Here is a 21,148-nt window from a genome sequence, read left to right as displayed (position 1 = left end):
CAGTTATACTCACAGAAACACACTGTACCTCCAGTTATACTCACAGAAACACACTTATCTTCATTTATACTCACAGAAACACACTGTACCTCCAGTTACACTCACAGAAACAAACTTTAAATTCATTTTGTCTGTCTGCAAAGACCAAATCTGCAGCCTGAGACAAACATCATCAGGACTTAAATTCATTATNTTTATACTCACAGAAACACACTGTACCTCCAGTTATACTCACAGAAACGTATTTATCTTCAGTTATACTCACAGAAACACACTGTACCTCCAGTTACACTCACAGAAACACACTTTAAATTCATTTTGTCTGTCTGCAAAGACCAAATCTGCAGCCTGAGACAAACATCATCAGGACTTAAATTCATTATCGTTTTCATTATAAGTTGGTGATAAACAGGTTTGAGTAAGAATGGGAAGAAATAATGATAATAATTTTCTGGGTGTTTATTTATGGTTATATTACAGATTTCTTTATGGTGCTCAGTGGGTTTTAACACTGTAATTAACTCAACATAAGTGATATATTCATATCAGTTTATTTCCCTGTGTGTGTGTGTGGTGTGCGGGTGTGAGTGTGTTGTCCTCTTACCTCCTCCAGAGCCGCCACTGCGTTCCTGCAGTGGGACATCCTGGTGGTGAAGCTAGAGGTGGTGGGAGCTTTGTAGTCCTCATTAGTCTCTGCTATGAACTCATTCACACTGATCAGTTCCGGCATCGTGAGCTCCGACACCTCAAACTGTCCTGATGCACAGAACTTTAAATAATCCGCAGGTACAATGAGAGAAACGCGAAGGCTCAGGTGAGAGCAGCCACACCTGGACTGACTTCAACTGATCCCAACTGTCAGAAACATCCAGCAAAGATCCTCTCCTGACTCCGCTTCTCACTCCTCCTCATATCTGAAGGCTTGAATCAGACATTTATTAATCTCCGGGTGAAGCTGTGAGGTTTTATTCCCATGCTTTGTCCCGCTGAGGTGAGGCCGGAGTACAGCTACGGTCCCGTCACATTCCTCCGTCCTGCTGCTGCTGGAACCACCTGAGGAAACCGCACCGAGAGGGCGGAGCCACCGGGCGGAGGGGCGGAAGGAGCGGAGGAAGGTGTCACTCTGCTGCTGTTTCCACAGACCACAGTCACAGAGTCATTACACAGTATAGGAAGTTCCTTTTTCTTTCAAAACAAAACATTTCCTTCGTCAGCAACGGTGAAAAGTAACATTTAAAGTACATTTACTCCAGTACTGCACCGTATTTACCCCGTTTCAAGTATTATATTGAAAACATGTAGAATATACTCAAAGATGCAGCAAAATCATTTTTTAATGTAATGTCAGCTTAGTTAATATGAAAGAAAAAAATAAAGTATAAAAATAAATAAATAAACCTCTGACACAAATAAATGGCTATAAAATAGATCCTGATATAAATAAACAAGACAATAAACACGTAAATCAAAAATCTTCTGAAATATATAAATATATTTATTGTCTCATTTATTAATTTAATTTATTTCAAGATATATTATATAGCCATTTATTTATTTAATGGGTAAAATAAATAAATAAATGAATATTCTTCGCGCCTAATATATTTATTGCCTAACTTATTTATTAAAAGAGATATTTTATAGCCATATTTACCTATATCATAGGCAACTTAAAATAATAAACAATTAAATAAATAGATAAATAAACGAATATACCTCTGATATACATGAATATGGCTATAAAATAAATCCTGACATAAATTAACGAGGCAATAAACACGAAATTAAAAATCTTCTGAAATATATGAATATATTTATTGCCTCATTTATTTATTTAGTTCAAGATATATTTTATAGCAATATTTCTTTATTTCATGGGCAACTTAAGCAAACAAACAAACAAACAAATAAATATACCTATGAAATATATGTACAGTAAAAAAGAAAATTCAGAAAATGGAAATACTCAGGTAGAGTACCTTTACTTTGTACTTTAAAGTACTTAGGTACATTTACTCAGTTACCACCATTGTGTGTACTTCACTGTTGATCAACTAGTTGACTGTTTCAGCTCCACAGAGACATCTCATCACAGCTGTTTATTTTTCACAGGTGAGTGATCCATCTTCTGTAACACAGAAAATCTTCGACAGCTGCCTGGAGGTGTGGGGGCGGGGCTAACTGTTGCAACATACCTGGGTGTTGGACCTCTGATAATGATCATCTCATTATTACTGTTTTTAAAACTCAACTCTCAACTCAACTCTTCTTTGCAGTAGTGTGCTGGTGGGGTGGAATTAAGAATGATGAGGTCAACAGGCTCAACAAGCTTGTGAGGAAAGCCCACTCTGTGGTGGGACTTGATCTGGACAGTCTGGAGACAGTGGCTGAGAGAGGGTGAAGGACAAAATCTGTGCAATCCTGGACAATCCCTCTCACCCCCTGCACAACGAGCTGTGGCTGATGGGCAGCTCATTCAGCCAGCGGATCATCCCACCCAAGTGCATGACTGAACAATTTAGACGCTCCTTACATGTGTAATTACAGAATACACATGTTAATCATGCCTAAAGAAAATGAATATATATTTAAAATCTTACACACACACACACACACACACACACATACATACACACATGTACAACATGTGATTACGTAAGTTACTGTATTACAAAGAGTTTTAAACAAACAGTGAGACACCAGGGCAGCAGTCAGCAACCTTTACTATCAAAATATTTATTTCTCAGCCCAAATGTAAGAATTTCTTTTGGCCTACAACAAATATAAATAATAAAAATTAAAATATGAAAAACAACAACAACAAAGCATTATTCATTTTGTATGATTCTTTTGTCAGAGCCACAGAGAGCCACTTAGTCTAAAGAGCCACATGTGGCTCTGGGGCCAATCAACTGCTCTAAGAGAAATAAATAATTAATCTTATCTGACATTACCGTCCATTACAGGAAAGAATGATGTAATGATTAATTCCTTTGACTGAAACTTTTGTTTGTTTGTTTTTTTACCTCAGGTGGGTGCTTCCTGATTCTACTGAGTTCAGTACTGAGTTTTACACAAACTTCCATACATCAGCATGATCCATTAATCCTGATTATAATCATATATAAATACAAACAAAACATCCTGAAAGCTCAGAGTTCACCAACAATTATGATTCACAACATCGTTCAGTGTTAAATCAGATTCTTCATTATGTGACATTCAGAGCTGCTGACAGTAAAACAGACGGTTAAATACTTCCATTAATCTGATCAAATATTAAATCCTAGATGGTGATAATGTTGCAGAATGTAATAACTATGAATTTTAGTGATGAACCCGTTTTATATTGTACAAATATCCAGGTTAGTCCATTCTTTAAAAAAACGTGCTGAGTAATATGAGCTAGATAATGTCACTTTAATTCAGACACCACAGACTTAACTCATGAAGACTCATAATGTATGATTGAGACTTTGTTTTAATTGTTCCCAATAAGGAGACAGCGTATGTGACTGCACTTGACCCCCTAGAGACAAAGCGCCACACCCAGCATCTTTTTTCAGAGCCCATTTTTGGGAGCAGATCTGCCAGCAAACAACACAGATATTGCTGGTAAGTGTGGTGCTCTTATCACCATACACATTGAAAGCTTGTTGTTATCTGTGTGGTCAATTCTCTGTTAATGTAGTGTTACACTGGGGTGCCCAATGGCTCACCTGGTGGAGCAGGCGCCCCATGTACGGGGGCTGTGTCCTTGCTGCAGCAGCTGCAAATTTGGTTCTGGCCCGTGGCCCTTTGCTGTGTGTCTGATTGTGTTGTTAATGTGCTAACTGGCTAACTCGCATCAAGACACTCTTCCTTTTTCCCTTTTGGAGTGATGAATACAGACGACTGCCTTCTGCTGCTGTGGAGAGTTATTTCCTCTCAGTGGAAGCAGAACAGACATGCTGGCTGGCCGTCAGTTGTCGTCTTTGTGGTGTGTTCATGAGTAACTTTTTGGCCGATACACGGCATCATCAGGTGACGCAACAGGGGTCTTCATCACCGCCAGTTCTCTGAGGTCGGTTTGGTGTGTCTGGACCTTTAGACTGTTCACGAGGCATCAGAATGCATCTCGAGTGACGCACTGATCGGACATATTGAACAAGCACCTTCTCCTAATGTCAGAGGGAATCAGAAATGGAGGACAAACTCATTGTGGCCATCTGTGGGCATCCGGAGCTCTGTGACTACAAGTCAGTCCTGTACAGAGACAGAACGAAGAAGGAGAGGGCTTGATGCAAAGCATAGTCATGACTACATGGTAAGTTCTAAAAATAAGTACTTGTTACTTGATTCCAGGTATCTGTTGTACTTTACTATGAACCAAGTTAGCACTTATATCAATCAGTTATTTATTATCACATGGAATATACAACGTATAACTGCAGCAAAATGTGATCCATCAGCTCCTTTGACCTTCACTGTAATTTAGTCCTTTTTTTCTTCAATTTTTGGCTGCTGCTTTATAATTGCACATTTCTAGATAGTTCTGGTGATCCATGGTTTTTCTGGTTGTGGAATGATTTAATTGTTCGCACATCTTGACCTCACCAAGGCCGCCATATGGTCGCTCCTTCTGAACACAGGCAACGCCGCTCTGCAGCTGCCTCTGACTGGTGTACAGCAGTGACCCACAGCAGGAACAGGACAGCAGCTCACATTCTCACCATCACACCAGTCCTTATTCACAGCAAAGCCATGCCTCCCGTTTCTTTTCTCCCAGAGTCCTCTGTTCTGTCAGATCGGCAGATAAAAAGAGAGTCACCTAGTTGAATGGTGCTGTCTAGGATTAATCATGTTTCAGTGAATCAAAGGATGTTACAGTTCCTGATATCCTGTTGGAAACTGATGGAGGTCATCCAGTTTATTTCGTAACACCTGTATAACGGCTCACAGGATGCTAGTTCCGCTGGTGTGCATTCTTCTCCATCGTTTTTCAATGTTTACTGATGTTTATGTTTTAAAACCAAAAAGTGAGCGGGAAGTCTGCAGGAAGAGAGTTCACAGCCTGGTGAGTTGATGTCCTCATCCTGATTAGTAACTTGCAGCCACACGCCACCACTGTCCAACACCAGCCACAAAAAGCTCCACCAACACTTGAAAAATGGACTCCAGAGCCTAAATTAGTGCAAATTTAGCTGAGCTCACAGAGCGGTGACTGGAAAAGTCCACACCTCTCTCATTCTCTAAGTTGTAATATTAGCTTTGGCTACAAACACCCCAGCGGCCATATTCACATGAATTTTTATTCATGATATTCACGTTTAAACACACCTTAAGGATTTTACTATTAGTGTGTTCTACTGCTGGCGACACTGAGATCACAACAGCTGAGTTGTGATGATAAAACCATGTTATCCAACCAGTTTTACAAAGAAACATTTTCGTTTACAACAAAAATTGATCTTAAAGTGATTCTGTAAATATACCAATGTTATCAGTGTAAGTTGTTTGTATGTGACAGTGCACACTATGGACAGTGATTTCAGCAGCTGTCCTCAGTCAGTATTGTGTGTTTTCATACACAGGACAGATTCTTCTTCCTACAGTGAACACAGAGTCACTGAGGAACCAAGCAATGCCTTAGACTTAAACCCAAACCTGAACCCAGCATAAAGAGGTTCAGTGAAAGTGGTGTTGAAGGTGTGGAGGTGGATCAGTGAGCCAGAGGAGACTCTGTAGAAGGACAGAGTGCCGGCAGGACAGTCCACATACACTGCTACTCTACCAGAGGAGGAGGAGGAGGAGGAAGGGGAAGGGGGGAATGCATTTCTCTTATTGTGCCAAACAGAGTAACAATCCTTGGTGCATTTCAGACTCCAGGACTGATTATTTCCTCTAACTGAGCTTTCACCACTGTCTGCACTCCCTCCAGTTTCTCTGTAAGTTACTGCAACATGAACTTTTCCTTTCCACTCCACCTCCCAGTAACAGCGACCAGTCAGAGCATTTCTGCACAGCAGCTGACAGTAGTCGAATCTGTCTGGATGATCAGGATACAGCTGCTCCTCTTTCACCAGCGTCACCTTCCCGTTGTTGTCGGACAGTTTGAGGTTTCTGTCGACTGTGTCTGTGTCCAGTGTGAGTTCACAGAAATCTGATGGAGAGGAGACACAACACAGCAGCAGGTTATCAACTTTATGTTCATTTATATGTTAAGAACTTCAATTAAGTGTTAAGCCCAGTTCAGACCAAAGAGTGGCAAAGAGACAAAACTGTTGTTGAGTTGTTGACTAGAGATGATACACCATCTCATCATGGTCACTTCCTGTCAACCAGCAGCTTTTCAATTGCAATACAATATTGCAGAACGGAGTTGTTTGTTTCAACTCGTCTCATCGTGAATCTTTGGTCTGAATTGGGCTTTAGATTACACTCTTAGCGGGGTGTCGGTGGCTTAGCGGTAGAGCAGGCGCCCCATATACAAGGCTGTTGCTGCAGCAGCCCGGGTTCGAGTCCAGCCTGTGGCCCTTTGCTGCATGTCATCCCTCTCTCTCTCTCCCCCTTTCACACTTGGCTGTCCTGTCCATTAAAGGCAAAAATGCCCAAAAACATATCTTTAAAAAAAAAAAGACTACACTCTTAGAAATAAAGGTTTCATAAGGGTTCTTCTGAAGGGGCTGAGGTTCTACCCAGAACCATTTGCTTCTGATGCATCCTTGCTTTAAAGAAAAGTTTATGATGTAACCATGATCAGTGGGGGAGAGATCAATTGGCAAGATTGTCCGTTACTACTTTTAGAGCTCTCCTGTGTGGATTTAACATAAAACCCTTATATGAAAGGATTGCCGGTAGAACCCCCATGGTGGATTCTTAGCACCCTTAGAAGGTGGAAGGGTTCTAAATAGAACCCCAAGGAAGGGTACTGGGTGAAACCATGTTTTCATAGAGGGGTTCTCTTTAGAACCTCTCAGATTGGGTTTTGGGTTGAACCTTTAACAGATTGTTTGAGGTATAACCCTTTATGTGGGGTTATAGGTAGAGCCCTCTGAAAAGTTTTCAGGTGATATCTTTACAAAAGGTTCTACCAGGAACTCAAAGTGGTTCTCCTATGATGTCAAGCCGAAGAAGCCTATATGGTTCCTCCAACCCATCAATCCATACATTTTCATTTACTTATTTAGGGTCAAGTCTCGAGGCGTTCCCAGGCCAGATGAGATATATAATCCCTCCAATGTGTTGTGGGTCTGCCCCAGGGCCTCCAACCAGCTGGACCAGGAGGATCCTGATCACCTCAACATGAAAGGCATCACTGCCAACACCATGCCAAACCGCTGCTAGATCTCACACTCAATTCTACCTCCACTCGTGAACAAGACCTCAGGATACCTGAACTCCTTCTCTTGGGGCAGTAACTCTCTCCCAACCCAGAGGGAACAATGCACAGTTCTCCAGCAGAGAACCATGACCTCAGATTTGGAGGTGTTGACTCTCATCCCGACCGCCTCACACTCGGCTGCAAACCACTTCAGTGCATGCTGGAGGTCACAGTGTGACAAAGCCAGCAGAACCACATCATCTGCGATGAGCAAGGATGCAATTCTGAGGTCCCCAAACCAGACTCCTTCCTTTCCCTGGCTGCCTTAAGATCCTGTCCATTAATATCACAAACAGAAGCGTAGACAAAAGGCAACCCTGGCAGAGACCAACACCCACTGTAAAATGTGTTTGACTTTATGCGGAGTATGCAGACACAGCTCTCACTTTGGTTGTACAAGGACTGGATGGCTCGTAGCAATGACCCCAGTACCCTGTATTCCCGCAGTACCCCCCACAAGACTCCCCAGGAGACAGAGTCCTAAGCTTTCTTTAAATCCACAAAACACATGTAGATTTGATAGGCAAACTTCCATGACCCCTACAGCAGCCCTGCGAGGGTAAAGAGCTGGTCCACTGTTGCATGGCCAGGACAGAATCCACACTGCTCCTCCTGAATCAAAGGATCTACAATCGATCAGAGCCTCCTCTTCCTCCCTGCCTCCCCTGCTGAACACAGTCTGAGACAAGCCCTGCTTTCCATGGCTGAGGCATCCAAAGGTTTGCCAGAACTTCCTTAAAGCCAACTGAAAGTCCCTCCCCATACTCTCCTCCAACACCTCCCACACCCGGGTTTTTGCTTTGGTAAATTCCACAGCTGCAAACCCTCTGGACAACCGGTACCTGTCTGCTGCTTCAGGGGACCCCTGGGCCAACCAAATCTAGAAGGCCTCCTTTTTCATCCTGACAGCCTCCTTTACCACTGGTGTCCACCAGTGGGTTATTAGGTTCTATGGACAACGTTCCATTTACAGCTTTTAGCAGCCGCCTCCGGAGTTTGCCGTTGAAGACCCCGACAGGAGCATCAACCAGATGTTCCCTGTTCACCCTCAATACATGTTTGGGTTTACCAGGTCTGTCTGACAGCTTCCCCCAACATCTGATCCAACTCACCACTAGGTGGTGGTCAGCTCTGCTCCTCTCTTCACCTTTTCACCTGTGACATACAACCACAGACCTGATGATACAACCATAAAGTTGATCATAGATCTTTGGCTGAGGGTGTCCTGGTACTGGGTTCACTTATAAAGCACCCTTTGCTTGAACATTGTGGTTGTAATGGCCAATCCATGACTGGCACAGAAGTCACATAACACCACTCAGGCTCAGGCAGACTGTACCTCCCAATCACCCCCCTCCAGGCTTCTCCATCGTTGCCCATGTGAGCATTGAAGACCCCCAGAAGAACTATACCGTAGAACTTTATCCCCACGGACTCAAAGTAGGCCAGGTACTCCAACACAGTGGTGCTTAACCAGGGGCTAATGAGTATCCCCTAACCTGCCCAGCACCTCTCACCCTGGGTAACTCTAAAAAAGGCAAGAATCCAGGCCCCCTCCTGGGGTTTGGTTCCAGAACCAGTGCTGTGCATAGAGGTTAGCTCAAGTATATCTAGCTGGTACTGCTCCACCTCCTGCACTGGCTCTGGATCCTTCCCCGCCAGAGAGATGGCATTCCACATCTCTAGAGCCAATCTGCAATGCCAAGGGTCAACACACCTGGGTCCCCGCCCCTGCCTGCCACCGGGCACACAATGCACCCACTCCTGATGCCTATCCCTGTAGGTGGTGGACCCATAGGGTGGCTGTAGGAGCTGAGGACTGAACCACTGATCTTCCAATTAGTAGATGATGTTATGGCTTTACCTTCTGTGACACAGATGCCCCAGGGCTATTGTAAACATGGCACATTTGTTGAACCATCAATTTTCAACAAACAAAAAATCCACAATTATTGACTTTTAAAGGTGTGTTGATCTCAAAACTGAAAACTGAATAAAACTTCAACTACAACTTCAAAACTTCATCAACTGAATCCATACTTACACTTTCTCAAACCAGGTGTCAGTCTCTGTTCTCCACCATAGTCCATCCTGTAGGAGGAAATACAGTCAGACCAGTGAATTCTCTTGGATTATTGAAACAGACACATTTATTGACGTTCTCCAACAATGGTTGAACTCTTATTGACTTGTCATACCTGAGAGTGTCCAGTCTCCAGTGTGGATTCTTCAATCCAGCAGAGAGCATCTGAGCTCCCGACTCTCCTGGATGATTGTAGCTCAGGTCCAGCTCTCTCAGATGGGAGGGGTTGGAGCTCAGAGCTGAGGCCAGAGCGGCACAGCCTACCACTGTGACCAGACATCCTGACAGTCTGGAAAAAGGAAATTGTTGAGAAAATTTTCAATAGAAAGTGTGGGGAGCACATGCCTATTGTAGTGAGGTACTAACCCACAGACAAAGATACAAAACTAGAATAGGAAAGCCACGCAAAAGTCTGATGCATTTATTTCAACTAAGAAAGATGATTCAGAGTTACAAGTGCGCTATTTTTGATTCCATTTTTGAACCATGTTTCAGAAAGTAATAAAAGAAAAATAATCTTCCAGATGTCAAGTCTCTTCTTCAACGTTAACCTGAGTGTAAAACTATTTAAATTAGCAACTGACAACAAACTCTGACCTGAGAGTTTCCAGTTCACATTGTGGACTCTGCAGTCCAATGGAGAGCAGCTTCACTCCTGAATCCTGTAGGTCATTGTTACTCAGGTCCAGGTCTCTCAGACTGGAGGAGTGGGAGCTGAGAACTGAGGACAGAGCTTCACAGCTTCTCTCTGACAGGTTACAGCCACTCAGCCTGAGGAAGAGCCAGTGAACAGAATGAAATGTTCATATTTTGGATCTATTAAAAGCCTAAAGATGACACTTAATATGACCAAAGATCTACTTACAGAGCTTTGTTGGAGGCTTTGACCACTGGCAGCAGCCTCAGAAGAGCCTCCTCTGAAGCAGAGTATTTCTTCAGGTCAAACATGTCCAGATCTTTTTCTGATGACAGTAAGATGAAGACCAGAGCTGACCACTGAGACGGAGACAATTTATCTGTGGAGAGACGTCCTGAACTCAGGTACTGTTGGATCTCCTCCACTAGAGAACGATCATTCAGTTCATTCAGACAGTGGAACAGATTAATGCTTCTCTCTGGAGAGAGATTCTCACTGATCTTCTTCTTGATGTGCTGGACTGTTTTCTGGTCTGTCTGGGAACTACTTCCTTTCTGTGTCAGTAGACCTTGTAGGTGTTTCTGATTGGTCTGCAGTGACAGACCCAGGAGGAAGCGGAGGAACAGGTCCAGGTGTCCATTTGGACTCTGTAAGGCCTTGTCCACAGCCCTCTGGCAGAGATGCGATAGTTTAGGTTTGTCTCTGAAGACTTTAGATAGCCGGGAAGTGCCTGTTTGTTCTTCTGCCATCAGGTTGACTCCAGAGTTGATGAAGGTCAGATGAACATGAAGAGCAGCCAGAAACTCCTGAACACTCAGATGGACGAAGCAGAACACCTTGTCCTGGTACAGTCCTCTGTCCTCCTTAAAGATCTGTGTGAACACTCCTGAGTACACTGAGGCTGCTCTGATATTGATGCCACACTCTGTAAGGTCTGATTCATAGAAGATCAGGTTGCCTTTCTGCAGCTGATCAAAAGCCAGTTTTCCCAGAGACTGAATCATCTCTCTGCTCTCTGGACTCCAGTGTGGATCTGTCTCAGCTCCTCCATAATACTTGACGTTCTTCAGTTTGGTCTGAACAACCAGGAAGTGGATGTACATCTCAGTCAGGGTCTTGGGAAGCTCTCCTTTCTCTCTGGTCTTCATCACATCCTCCAGAGCTGTAGCAGTGATCCAGCAGAAGACTGGGATGTGGCACATGATGTGGAGGCTTCGTGATGTCTTGATGTGGGAGATGATTCTGTTGGCCTGCTCCTCATCTCTGAATCTCTTCCTGAAGTACTCCTCCTTCTGTGGGTCAGTGAACCCTCTGACCTCTGTCACCATGTCAACACACTCAGGAGGGATCTGATGGGCTGCTGCAGGTCGTGTGGTTATCCAGAGGTGAGCAGAGGGAAGCAGTTTCCCCCTGATGAGGTTTGTCAGCAGCACATCCACTGAGGTGGACTCTGTAACATCAGTCAGGATCTCATTGTTGTGGAAGTCCAGAGGAAGTCGACACTCATCCAGACCGTCAAAGATGAACACAACCTGGAACTCTTCAAACCTGCAGATTCCTGCTTCTTTGGTTTCAGTAAAGAAGTGATGAACAAGTTCCACCAAGCTGTACTTTTTCTCTTTCAGCACATTCAGCTCTCTGAAAGTGAATGGAAATGTGAACTGTATGTCCTGGTTGGCTTTGTCTTCAGCCCAGTCCAGAGTGAACTTCTGTGTTAAGACTGTTTTCCCAATGCCAGCCACTCCCTTTGTCATCACTGTTCTGATTGGTTTGTCTCTTCCAGGTGAGGCTTTAAAGATGTCTTCTTGTCTGATGGTTGTTTCTGGTCTGTCTGATTTCCTGGAGGCTGTTTCAATCTGTCTGACCTCATGTTCATCATTGACCTCTGCAGTCCCTCCCTCTGTGATGTAGAGCTCTGTGTAGATCTGGTTCAGAAGGGTTGGGTTTCCTGCTTTAGCGATCCCCTCACAGAAGGGTTGGGTTTCCTGCTTTAGCGATCCCCTCAAACACACACTGGAACTTCTTCTGCAGGTTTGATTTGAGTTTGCGTCGGCACACTGCAGCAACAGTCCCTGAATGAACAAAGTAATAATTAATCAGTGTATGTTTCAGTCAGTCTTACAAATTGCTTACAAAGCCCTGAGAGGCCCTGCTCCAAGTAACTTATCTGATCTGTTATTGCCCAATTTCCCTTTTTTGTTGTTCCACAGTCCAGATTACACATTTTATGGCAAACTTATTAAGCATAACGTTACTATGTGCAAAGTTACTTTATTTCATTTGGGCCATTGGCTCCATAATACTAAGGAGCTTGCTGTTTGCACATTGCTTTAATCAACTAATGATAAGCAACCCAAGGCATATCAATGCCCTGTAGCTAGAGGTAAAAAGCTAACCTCAGCGAAGGTTACAGTTAGCTAGTCAGCTGCTCCTGCAGTGTTGTTGGCCATTAGAGAACATTTTGTACCATAACATCATTTATTGTTAGCAAAATGAGTACCATTTTTCATACATTACATTAGCTGGTGAAGTAATTTGGCAAGCTAGCTATTATATCCACTTAAATGGTATTTTCCTTGCACTCAAGTTAGTGAGCAAGCAAGTTGTTGTTGGTTGCTTCATAACATTAGTTGATAAAGTAATTTGCTAACAGCAAGCTAGCTAATTTACCAGCCAGATGAGCCCTGGAGTCTGGATGAATTAGCTGACATTCGTCACTCAAGACAGTATTTTGCTGTTTTAGCTAGCTAGCAATTTGTTGGGAACTGCCCATTGGTCCGACAGCCCATTGGTCTGACATCCCATTGTTCTGACCATATTAAACCCATTGTTCCGAAGTCCCGCTGTTCCGAAATCATCATGATGCCCTGTGGTTAAGGTCGGGTTAGGTTTAGACACAAAAACCACTTGGTTAGGGTTAGGAAAAGATCATGGTGTGGGTTAAAATGAAAAAGAAAGTGACAAACACATAAGCTGTGAGCCTGCTTCGCCTCAAACCTTTCCCAGCTGACCCAGAGCCAGTCGCGGCGCACCATCAAGGTAGAAATACGCCCGTCGGGAGCCGTTCAGCACCGCGGACCGTCGGACTAATGGGATGTCGGACCAATGGGCTGTTGGACCAATGACATGGACCCCAATTTGTTAATGTAGAGTTAACATTATCCAGCTAAAACCACAATATCACAATATATTTCTTGTCATTGTTTCCTATTGGATTTTGTTTTATTAGCACCGAGGGGCACTGACTTCGATGAATTACTGTTTGTCAGACCACATATGGGACAAGAATTACCTTAGCTTGTGCAGCCTGTGGTCCCGCCACCTCCCCCTCCCCCACTCAGAGACTACTTTCTCAGGAATGAACTGCCTGAGGAGATCAGGGAGCAAACTGACTTATCTTTTAAATCACTTTAAAAACCCATTTTTTTATAATTACTTTTTGGTGATTTCACTTATGTTTGATGACATTTTGATTCTTCTTACAATGTGTTTTATTATGTGCCCAGTTTTTGGTTCTTACTTCCCTTCATACTCTTCATGGTTTGAAATGCGCTCTGTTTTATTGTAAAGCACTTTGTGTTCTGAAAGGTGCCATATAAATAAAATGTATATCTCATAAATGTAAACTTTAAACTTCATTTCCCTCCTCCATGACATCTCTTCAAGCACATCAGTTGTTCACAGTTTCTGTTTTCAGCTTAGAAGAATTCACAGATCTGATAAAACTGTGTTCATCATATTAGCAGCAGATATCATAAATGTAAACCTGGACCATGCTGCCTTATTTTCTCTTTCCATCATGTGAAATCTGTTAAAGTGCTCTTACTGCTCTGCAGACAGTCAACCAGCTCCTCCTGCTTCATCCTCTTCAGGAAGTTCAGTGTGATCTTCAGAAACGCCTCTCTGCTGCCGTCCAACACCTCCTCATCCTCACTCTGATTCTCTAAGCATTCTGGATAATCTGGACTCAGAACTTTCTGGATCTTCTTCAGCTCGTTCTTCACAAAACTGATAATGTTCTCCTCCAGCAGCTGGAACCAATTAAAATGGATCTTTAACTGATAAAACTTATCATCAGATCTTCTGTGAAGACAGAAAGCCTGCTGCTCTGTACAGAATAGTATTTTAGTATTAAGTTTGCCTTGTCTCCTAGAAAATACATTTACATTCACTTCAGTTGCAACAGCAAATATATTTTGAAGGAAAGATAATGCTGTCACATGTTACATTTTCTATTAACAAAACCTGAAAATTCTGTTCATTGCTGTAGTTTATAAAGTCAAAAAAATGTTGATACTGCACACATCAGTAAAAACTTACAAACGCTTACGAACCATTTTTGTCAAGTGGTTTCAGAGTAATCCCGGATTTTGATACATGCAGTGAAAGTTTCAAAACTGACGTGAGACATCTTCATCATCCCAACAGCAGCACGAGACACAAGAGCAGCATAACTGCGACATCCAGTCAGGGGCTTTCAAAATAAAATAATCTCTGCACTCCAAGGTGTCAGTTATGACGTGTATAGCCCTCACAGTACGGCGGGAAATACAGCAGCCTACTAACTGCACAAAATAATATTAAATGACTGGATAGCCTACCAAAGACAGCAACAGCCTGTTCAGCAGTTGCTAGGTGATGAGGTAAACTTTCGTATTTCTGCTACCAGTTAAAAAGAAGTATAGGCATATGGCCAATCACTGCTATGCTCTACTCAGGATTGGATGTCTATGCATAAAGAGGAAAAAAACAGAATAACAGTAGAGGAATCTGGTTTTATTTGGAACTCTGACGTTCTAAATTAGAAGTATATTTTCACAAAAAAAAAAAAAAAGGGACAATCCCGTGAAAACCAGAACATGTGGCAACTCTAGTAAATAAGCAACTATCGGCGGATCTGTACAGATAGCTGGCTAACCTTAGCTCAGCTACAGTTCGCTCATTGGTTGCACCTGCATCGCTCTTGGCAAGTAGAAAGTGCTGTTACACCATTTATTGGTGGCTAAATCAACATCTAAGGTTCCCACATGTTTTCATGGACAAAATTTCAATACATGTTCATGACTTTAAAAACCCATAATTTAATTTCCATTACCACTCACAACATATAACACCAGCAGAACTGTATTGTATACTTTAAGGCATTTTTCTTGCCCCACTTGCCCGGCGTTATTCAAATATACTAGACACAAATCCTATCTTAACAATTCCAGCTAGCTGGAATACATGGAGGGAGAGACAGAACGCAGCGAGAAAATGTATTTGACGGTAAACAACATGTCACACGTCGATTCATTTCAGAGCTACGTCAGCAGCTATCCTACAGAAAATAGATTCACTGTTATGTTTTATAACATGGAAAGAAAACCATGGTAAAATAATGTAACAATTTCATTATACAACAAAATTCCAGGACCTTTCCAAAACTGTCAATGATTTTAACTAATTCCATGACTTTTCCAGGCCTGGAAAATGAGATTTTAAATTCAATGACTTTCAGGTTTTCCATGACTATGGGAACCCTGAACACAGTTTGTCATAATCGCTGAGTTAGTATCATGGATCATGTGAGCTGGTGACGTAATTTGGCAAGGTAGCTAAAAAGATACTATGTTTGCTAGCTACAATATTAGCGAGCAAGCACACTTCGCTTAGCCAGCTAGTTGTATCTAAGCTATGCTGTAGATGTGGTGTTCATTGCTTCCTAACATTAGCTGATGGACTAATTTGCAAACAGTTGGCTAATTCACCAGCCAGATCAGCTCTGGAGTCTGGATTGATTAGATCATGTTAATCACGAGACAGGATTTTGCATTGCTAGCTAGCTAGCAATTTTTTAGCATAGCATTCACACAATCCAGCTAAAGCCATGATATCCCAGTATATTTCACATTTCAGTGTATTTCCTCTCTGATTTTTGCCAGCAGTGGGGGGCTCTGAAGTTTAGGATTGTTATTTATCATACCACAAATGAGACGAGACTAGGCAACACACTCTCATTCCGACCTCGTCACATATTGACGTTTTGGTCATAGACTTTCCACGTCCAAATACAACGTGCAAGGTACTCTGGGTGTGTTGGTTGTTGTCGATCTGGGCGCCATGTCAAGTCTCACGACTCTCACGACACACTTCCGTTTTCAAAGGAAATTTAACGTTTACATACAGTCTCTTTCAAAAGCACTACCTCGGCACAACAATGCAATTTTTTCCCCCTCAACATCTAATGCATGTGGTTGGGTTCAGTTAAAAGAACAGGGTTTTTCTTTAGAATCTTATGGACCGCAAACACTGCTCCTTTGGGTGGAGGTCGATGTTTGTTGGACCCATCCACCACTGGATGGGAGACTGGGCTCGATTAGCGCAACCCATGGCCCCTCTGCCTCAGTTCCCGCTGCTTGGAGACTACTTTGTAAAGAGCAGTTCTAGAGATGCACTTTAGCCACTGTAGCAACTTGAATTCAGCCAGTGCTGGGTCTAACCTGTGTAATGGCAGCAACAGAAACGTTGCTGATCCGGTGGGGGGTAAGGGGGTCATACCGTGGGCGCTCAGTCTTGCGCTGGCTGAAATTGAGTTGTTACAGGTCACTAAGTAAAGGTATGTTTTCAGGCCGTCGATGTAAAATGTTAATCACAGAAACACAGCATGTGTTGTGGTGGGTGCCGGTTGTTTGTTGACATTAACAGTTAGCAGGTGTTGCACACTGTTAGTGCCATTGCAGAGCTGAAGAGAGACGAGGCACTCAGGAAAACATGCACACATCATATCCTTTGGATTTTCTTGCATAAAGTGTCCAGAGTCCTTTACAGCAAAATAGTCTACAGGCCGTTACAGGCAAACGAGGAAGTCGAGGAAGACCTCAATTTTACAATCTCCGACCTCTGACCTCTGACTGCTGGGCAGTACATGACTAAAACACCTCATTCATTGATAAAAATGTTGTCTGTGAAAATAATCCAGGCAGAGATTATGTTTGCCAGCGCAGCGTAACAATGAAAACAGTTTAGTAACATATAAATGTAGTTTGTAGGAAACGGTGTTGTGTTTGTATATTTACGCACCATCAATACAGAGTCCAGGTGTGTTTGACGCTGCTGGGCAGACTGACCAATTTGAACCTCTGATCTCTGCTGCTGAACTCTGTGGAGCAAATATGATGATTTTAAAACATATAAAGACTCACAGTGTTGGGAAGGGTGCTTTTAAAATACAATAGGTTACAGATTACTAGTTAAATTGCAGTAAGTAACACTTAATATAGCGTAAAAATACTTTGCTAACAAATATTTTAAACTAGGCAATAAAGCTGAAAAATGTCTGTAAACAGGCCATGACAAAGGAAACACATTCCTGCGAGGGGAAACGATGCACAGCCAACAGAATACAGATTTTATTCTACATATAATTTTTTAAATGAAAGAATATATGTGGGTGTAATCCCTTAGTAATTACCAACATTTTGATTAGTGACTGTAATAACTTTTTTTTTTCAGCAACTGTAACTGATTACAACTACGACACTCAGTGTTACATGTGCTGTGTTCTTGTGGATCCTGGTAGAAACACAGGACTTACACTAAACGTGCAGGTCATGAACATGCTCATTTCAATTCTTTCTGGGTAAAGTACTGGTAAAAACTTGTTAAGTTGTCAGTTTCCATGGATACAGAGCTGGGTGTGTCATAGACTGATAGACTGACTGTTGGATCCTGATAGAAATACAAACACTGATGAAAATTATGTTGAAAAGTTGAAATAATGAACAACAAAAATAACTTTAAACTCTTACCTTGGAATATCATAATGCGTTTCATCTTTAAACCCTAAAGGTCGATCCATAGACCAGTCACTCTTGAAGGACACACAGCTGGGTCCAGGTCCAGGTCCAAGTCCAGGAGAGTCTGGTGTCTGCTGTTGGATCCTGACAGAAACACAAACACTGATAAATTCACAGCTACACTGACGTTTTGCTGAAAATTATGTTGAAAAGTTTAGATAACAAACAACAAAAAATGACTTCCAGTCTAAATCTTACCTTGGACTATCATAATGCGTTTCATCGTTAAACCCTAAAGGTCGTTCCATAGACCAGTCACTCTTGAGGGACACACAGCTGGGTTCAGGAGAGTCTGGTCTCTCATGTTGGATCCTGACAGAAACACAAACACTGATAAATTCACAGCTACACTGACGCTCTGCTGACAGAACAGTGTTAATGTTGGCAGCTATTGTAGATTTAAGAACAGTCTTTAGAAGAAAATGCTCATTAATCACATTTTAGTCGTTTTTATTCTTCACAGTTTTAGTTGACGAAAAGTCATCACACTTTAGCCAAAAGGGTTTTTCTCTTCAGTGTGTAGGGTTTAGAGGGATATATCAGCAGATGGGAATATAATCTAATCAGTCTGTTTTCTTTAGTGTATAATCAGCTGAAAATAAGAATCATTGTGTTTTCGTTACCTCAGATTGAGACGTTTATATCTACATGGGGAGCAGGTCCTCGTCTACAGAGATCACCATGTTGCACCATCATGTTTCTACAGTAGCCCAGAACGGACAAACCAAACACTGACTCTAGATAGAACCATTCAAGTTTTCAGGTTTTTGCATTTACCAATGTCGTTAGCAGCCCCTCTACAACAAGCAGTGCAGGAATTACACTAACTTGTAACGTGAAATGTCTTTATTCTGTTTGTTTTAGAGAGGAAGAGACCTCTGTGGATAATTCAGCTCCTGGTAAAAACTTCCTGGCATCAGAAACTGGAATCATAGTGACAGGTTCTATTAAATGTTGAAATTTAATTCAGACATAATTTTATTGTACAACTACATATCATTTCTGAACATTTACAAACTTGCAGAGTTTCTGACAGGTTTACCAGCACACAATTACCGATCTTCATTAAAAAGTCTCAAAACTTTGAGATCACAAATAATTTGAGACGACAAGACAGTGAGTTCAGTGGTTCAGACAGGCGGAGCTAACTGATAACATCTAACTGGCAACAGCCACTGCTGCAAGTAACAAACTCCACAAATCCATTCAGCTGAATGCTGAATTACAGCTCACAACTCGTGCCGACGGAAACATCCTGGTGCAGACTATTTACCATGTTTTAAAACATGTTTCCAATATGTTTCATAAGACAAATGATCACTTTTCCTCTCATCTCTTTTTCAATGTCCGACAGTTGGCCACGAACATTTTAATCCTGTCTCATCAACAGAATTGAAACATAAGTTTTTATTATCAAAGATCAATTTTTAGGACGTCAATGTCTTGTCTTTGTCATGGAATAAAAAGGACACTGATAATATTTTAAGAATATATAAAATATAGAATATTTTAAAGACTGGTAACAACAAAATGTGAGAAAAATTCTTACTGTTGATTAGAGGAGCGTCCATCTTTGAACGTAAGTGGTCGATCCATAGACAGATCACTCTTGAAAGACACACAGCTGGGTTCAGGTTCAGGTTCAGGAGAGTCTGATCTGTTGAACCCACACAGAGCTGTGAGTGTGAACAATGATGGTGGAGTGATTTGAGTCAAGGACAGTTAGAGATCCTGGTCTCACCTCTGAGCTTTGGTCTGGCTGTCATGTTCCCCACACAGAGTGGTTTTAGAGGGAGGGACTCCCTCCTCTCTGTCCTCACCCAGATTCATAGCAGAGTCCACACCTTCACACAGACACAACAACATGCCGTCACTCAGTACAACAAGCTTCACAGAACAGGACACATCACTTCAGCTCAGTAACATGACACAAAGATTCAGGGACTGAAACAGGATCTAATAAACACCAAAATGTGATGGATAAATGCTTGATAAAAAACAACAACAACAACTCCTTGCTGTGTAAGTGCAAATCAGTGGCAGTTCTTTCTGCTGTGCCAACACACCTGATGACAGAAGCTGATTATCCTGGTGTGCAAAAGCCTCTTCAATACAAATATCTTTAAATATTTAAAGTATTACAAAGGTTGAACAGAGAGACACATGATGATTTTTGACTTCATCCATGCACCTCAGAGAGTTAACAGTCAAAAAATAAATGCCTTCCAGATGAGCTGATCCGAAACCGTCGGACCAGTTCACATACCACCTGCATTTTTCTACTTATGTGAGCTCAGATTACAAACTGCTGCTGGTTGTACCTGAGAAACACCAACATCATTGAATCTCTCTAAAGTCATTGTTCTTTAACTCAGAGATAAATCCTATAGAACATTTCAAACAGATATTTAGAATCAGCCAATCAGCATCCAGCACCCTTCCTCCTGTGCAGGTAAACAGTGACACAATGTGTCGATCAAACATGATCAGATTCCTCTGGTAGGATTCTCACCTGCTGAACTCACCTCAGGTCGACTTACAGACACTTTCCACCTTCATGTGTGGAGGAAACACTGGGAGAGAAGACGCTGCTCATTTCTTCCTCGTCTGTCCTGGTGTCTGTGTGCTTCTGATCTGAGGACGCCGTTACACCCTCAGAACTTCATGACTGAAAAACCCCACAGTGACGTTAAAACCAGTCTAACCAGTGGCCAGCCTAGGTATTTCTCTTTCCTCATTCCTCTCCCTTACCTGCCTGGGGTGTTGGCTAATTTATGCTGACATTCTGTTTTTGAGATCCATTTGGTATTATATTTCACAAAGGTTCCAAGACTGAAACATCATGTGTTCATGATTTGAATAAGTTCTACATTCTCTCAGTAGATGGTGCTCAAATCCTCCATAAAATAATACTGAACCCGGTCAGTGTCAAAGAAGACATGTGTAGTTCCAGTATCTGTTCACTGGCGCTGCTCATTTCATCCTCATCTACCCTGGTGTCTGTGTGCATCTGATATGAAGACGTCGTCACACCTTCATACCTTCACAGTCCATGACTGGGAAACATCAGTGACATCAAAAGCAGTCTAACCAGTATGACAAACCGAGACAGTTTCCGAGAAATCACAGATCAGACGATGTAGTTTTACTCTCTGTCCACCAGATGGCGCTGACTAACCATCTAATGACCTGACGATCAGCTCAGCACTGAGATGTAACGGTAGAGC

At 42.3% G+C, this 21,148-nt stretch overlaps 1 protein-coding gene across 1 annotated transcript; it reads right to left on the bottom strand.

The window, feature by feature from the left end:
* Positions 1 to 2,569: 2,569 nt before the first annotated feature.
* On the bottom strand, positions 2,570 to 20,536 carry LOC126398539 (NLR family CARD domain-containing protein 3-like). Its single transcript, XM_050057970.1, is given in 13 exon segments — positions 2,570 to 6,142; positions 9,408 to 9,454; positions 9,562 to 9,735; positions 10,044 to 10,217; positions 10,312 to 12,047; positions 12,079 to 12,155; positions 13,910 to 14,114; positions 17,146 to 17,224; positions 17,874 to 18,005; positions 18,120 to 18,233; positions 19,471 to 19,578; positions 19,663 to 19,765; positions 20,462 to 20,536. Coding segments are annotated over 13 exon segments (3,567 nt in total). The 5' UTR covers positions 20,481 to 20,536; the 3' UTR covers positions 2,570 to 5,543.
* Positions 20,537 to 21,148: the final 612 nt, after the last annotated feature.

This window comes from Epinephelus moara, chromosome 12 (assembly GCF_006386435.1).
Source record: "Epinephelus moara isolate mb chromosome 12, YSFRI_EMoa_1.0, whole genome shotgun sequence".
Classification (NCBI taxonomy): Eukaryota; Metazoa; Chordata; class Actinopteri; order Perciformes; family Serranidae; genus Epinephelus; species Epinephelus moara.
This window is presented reverse-complemented; position numbering and strand designations above follow the sequence as displayed.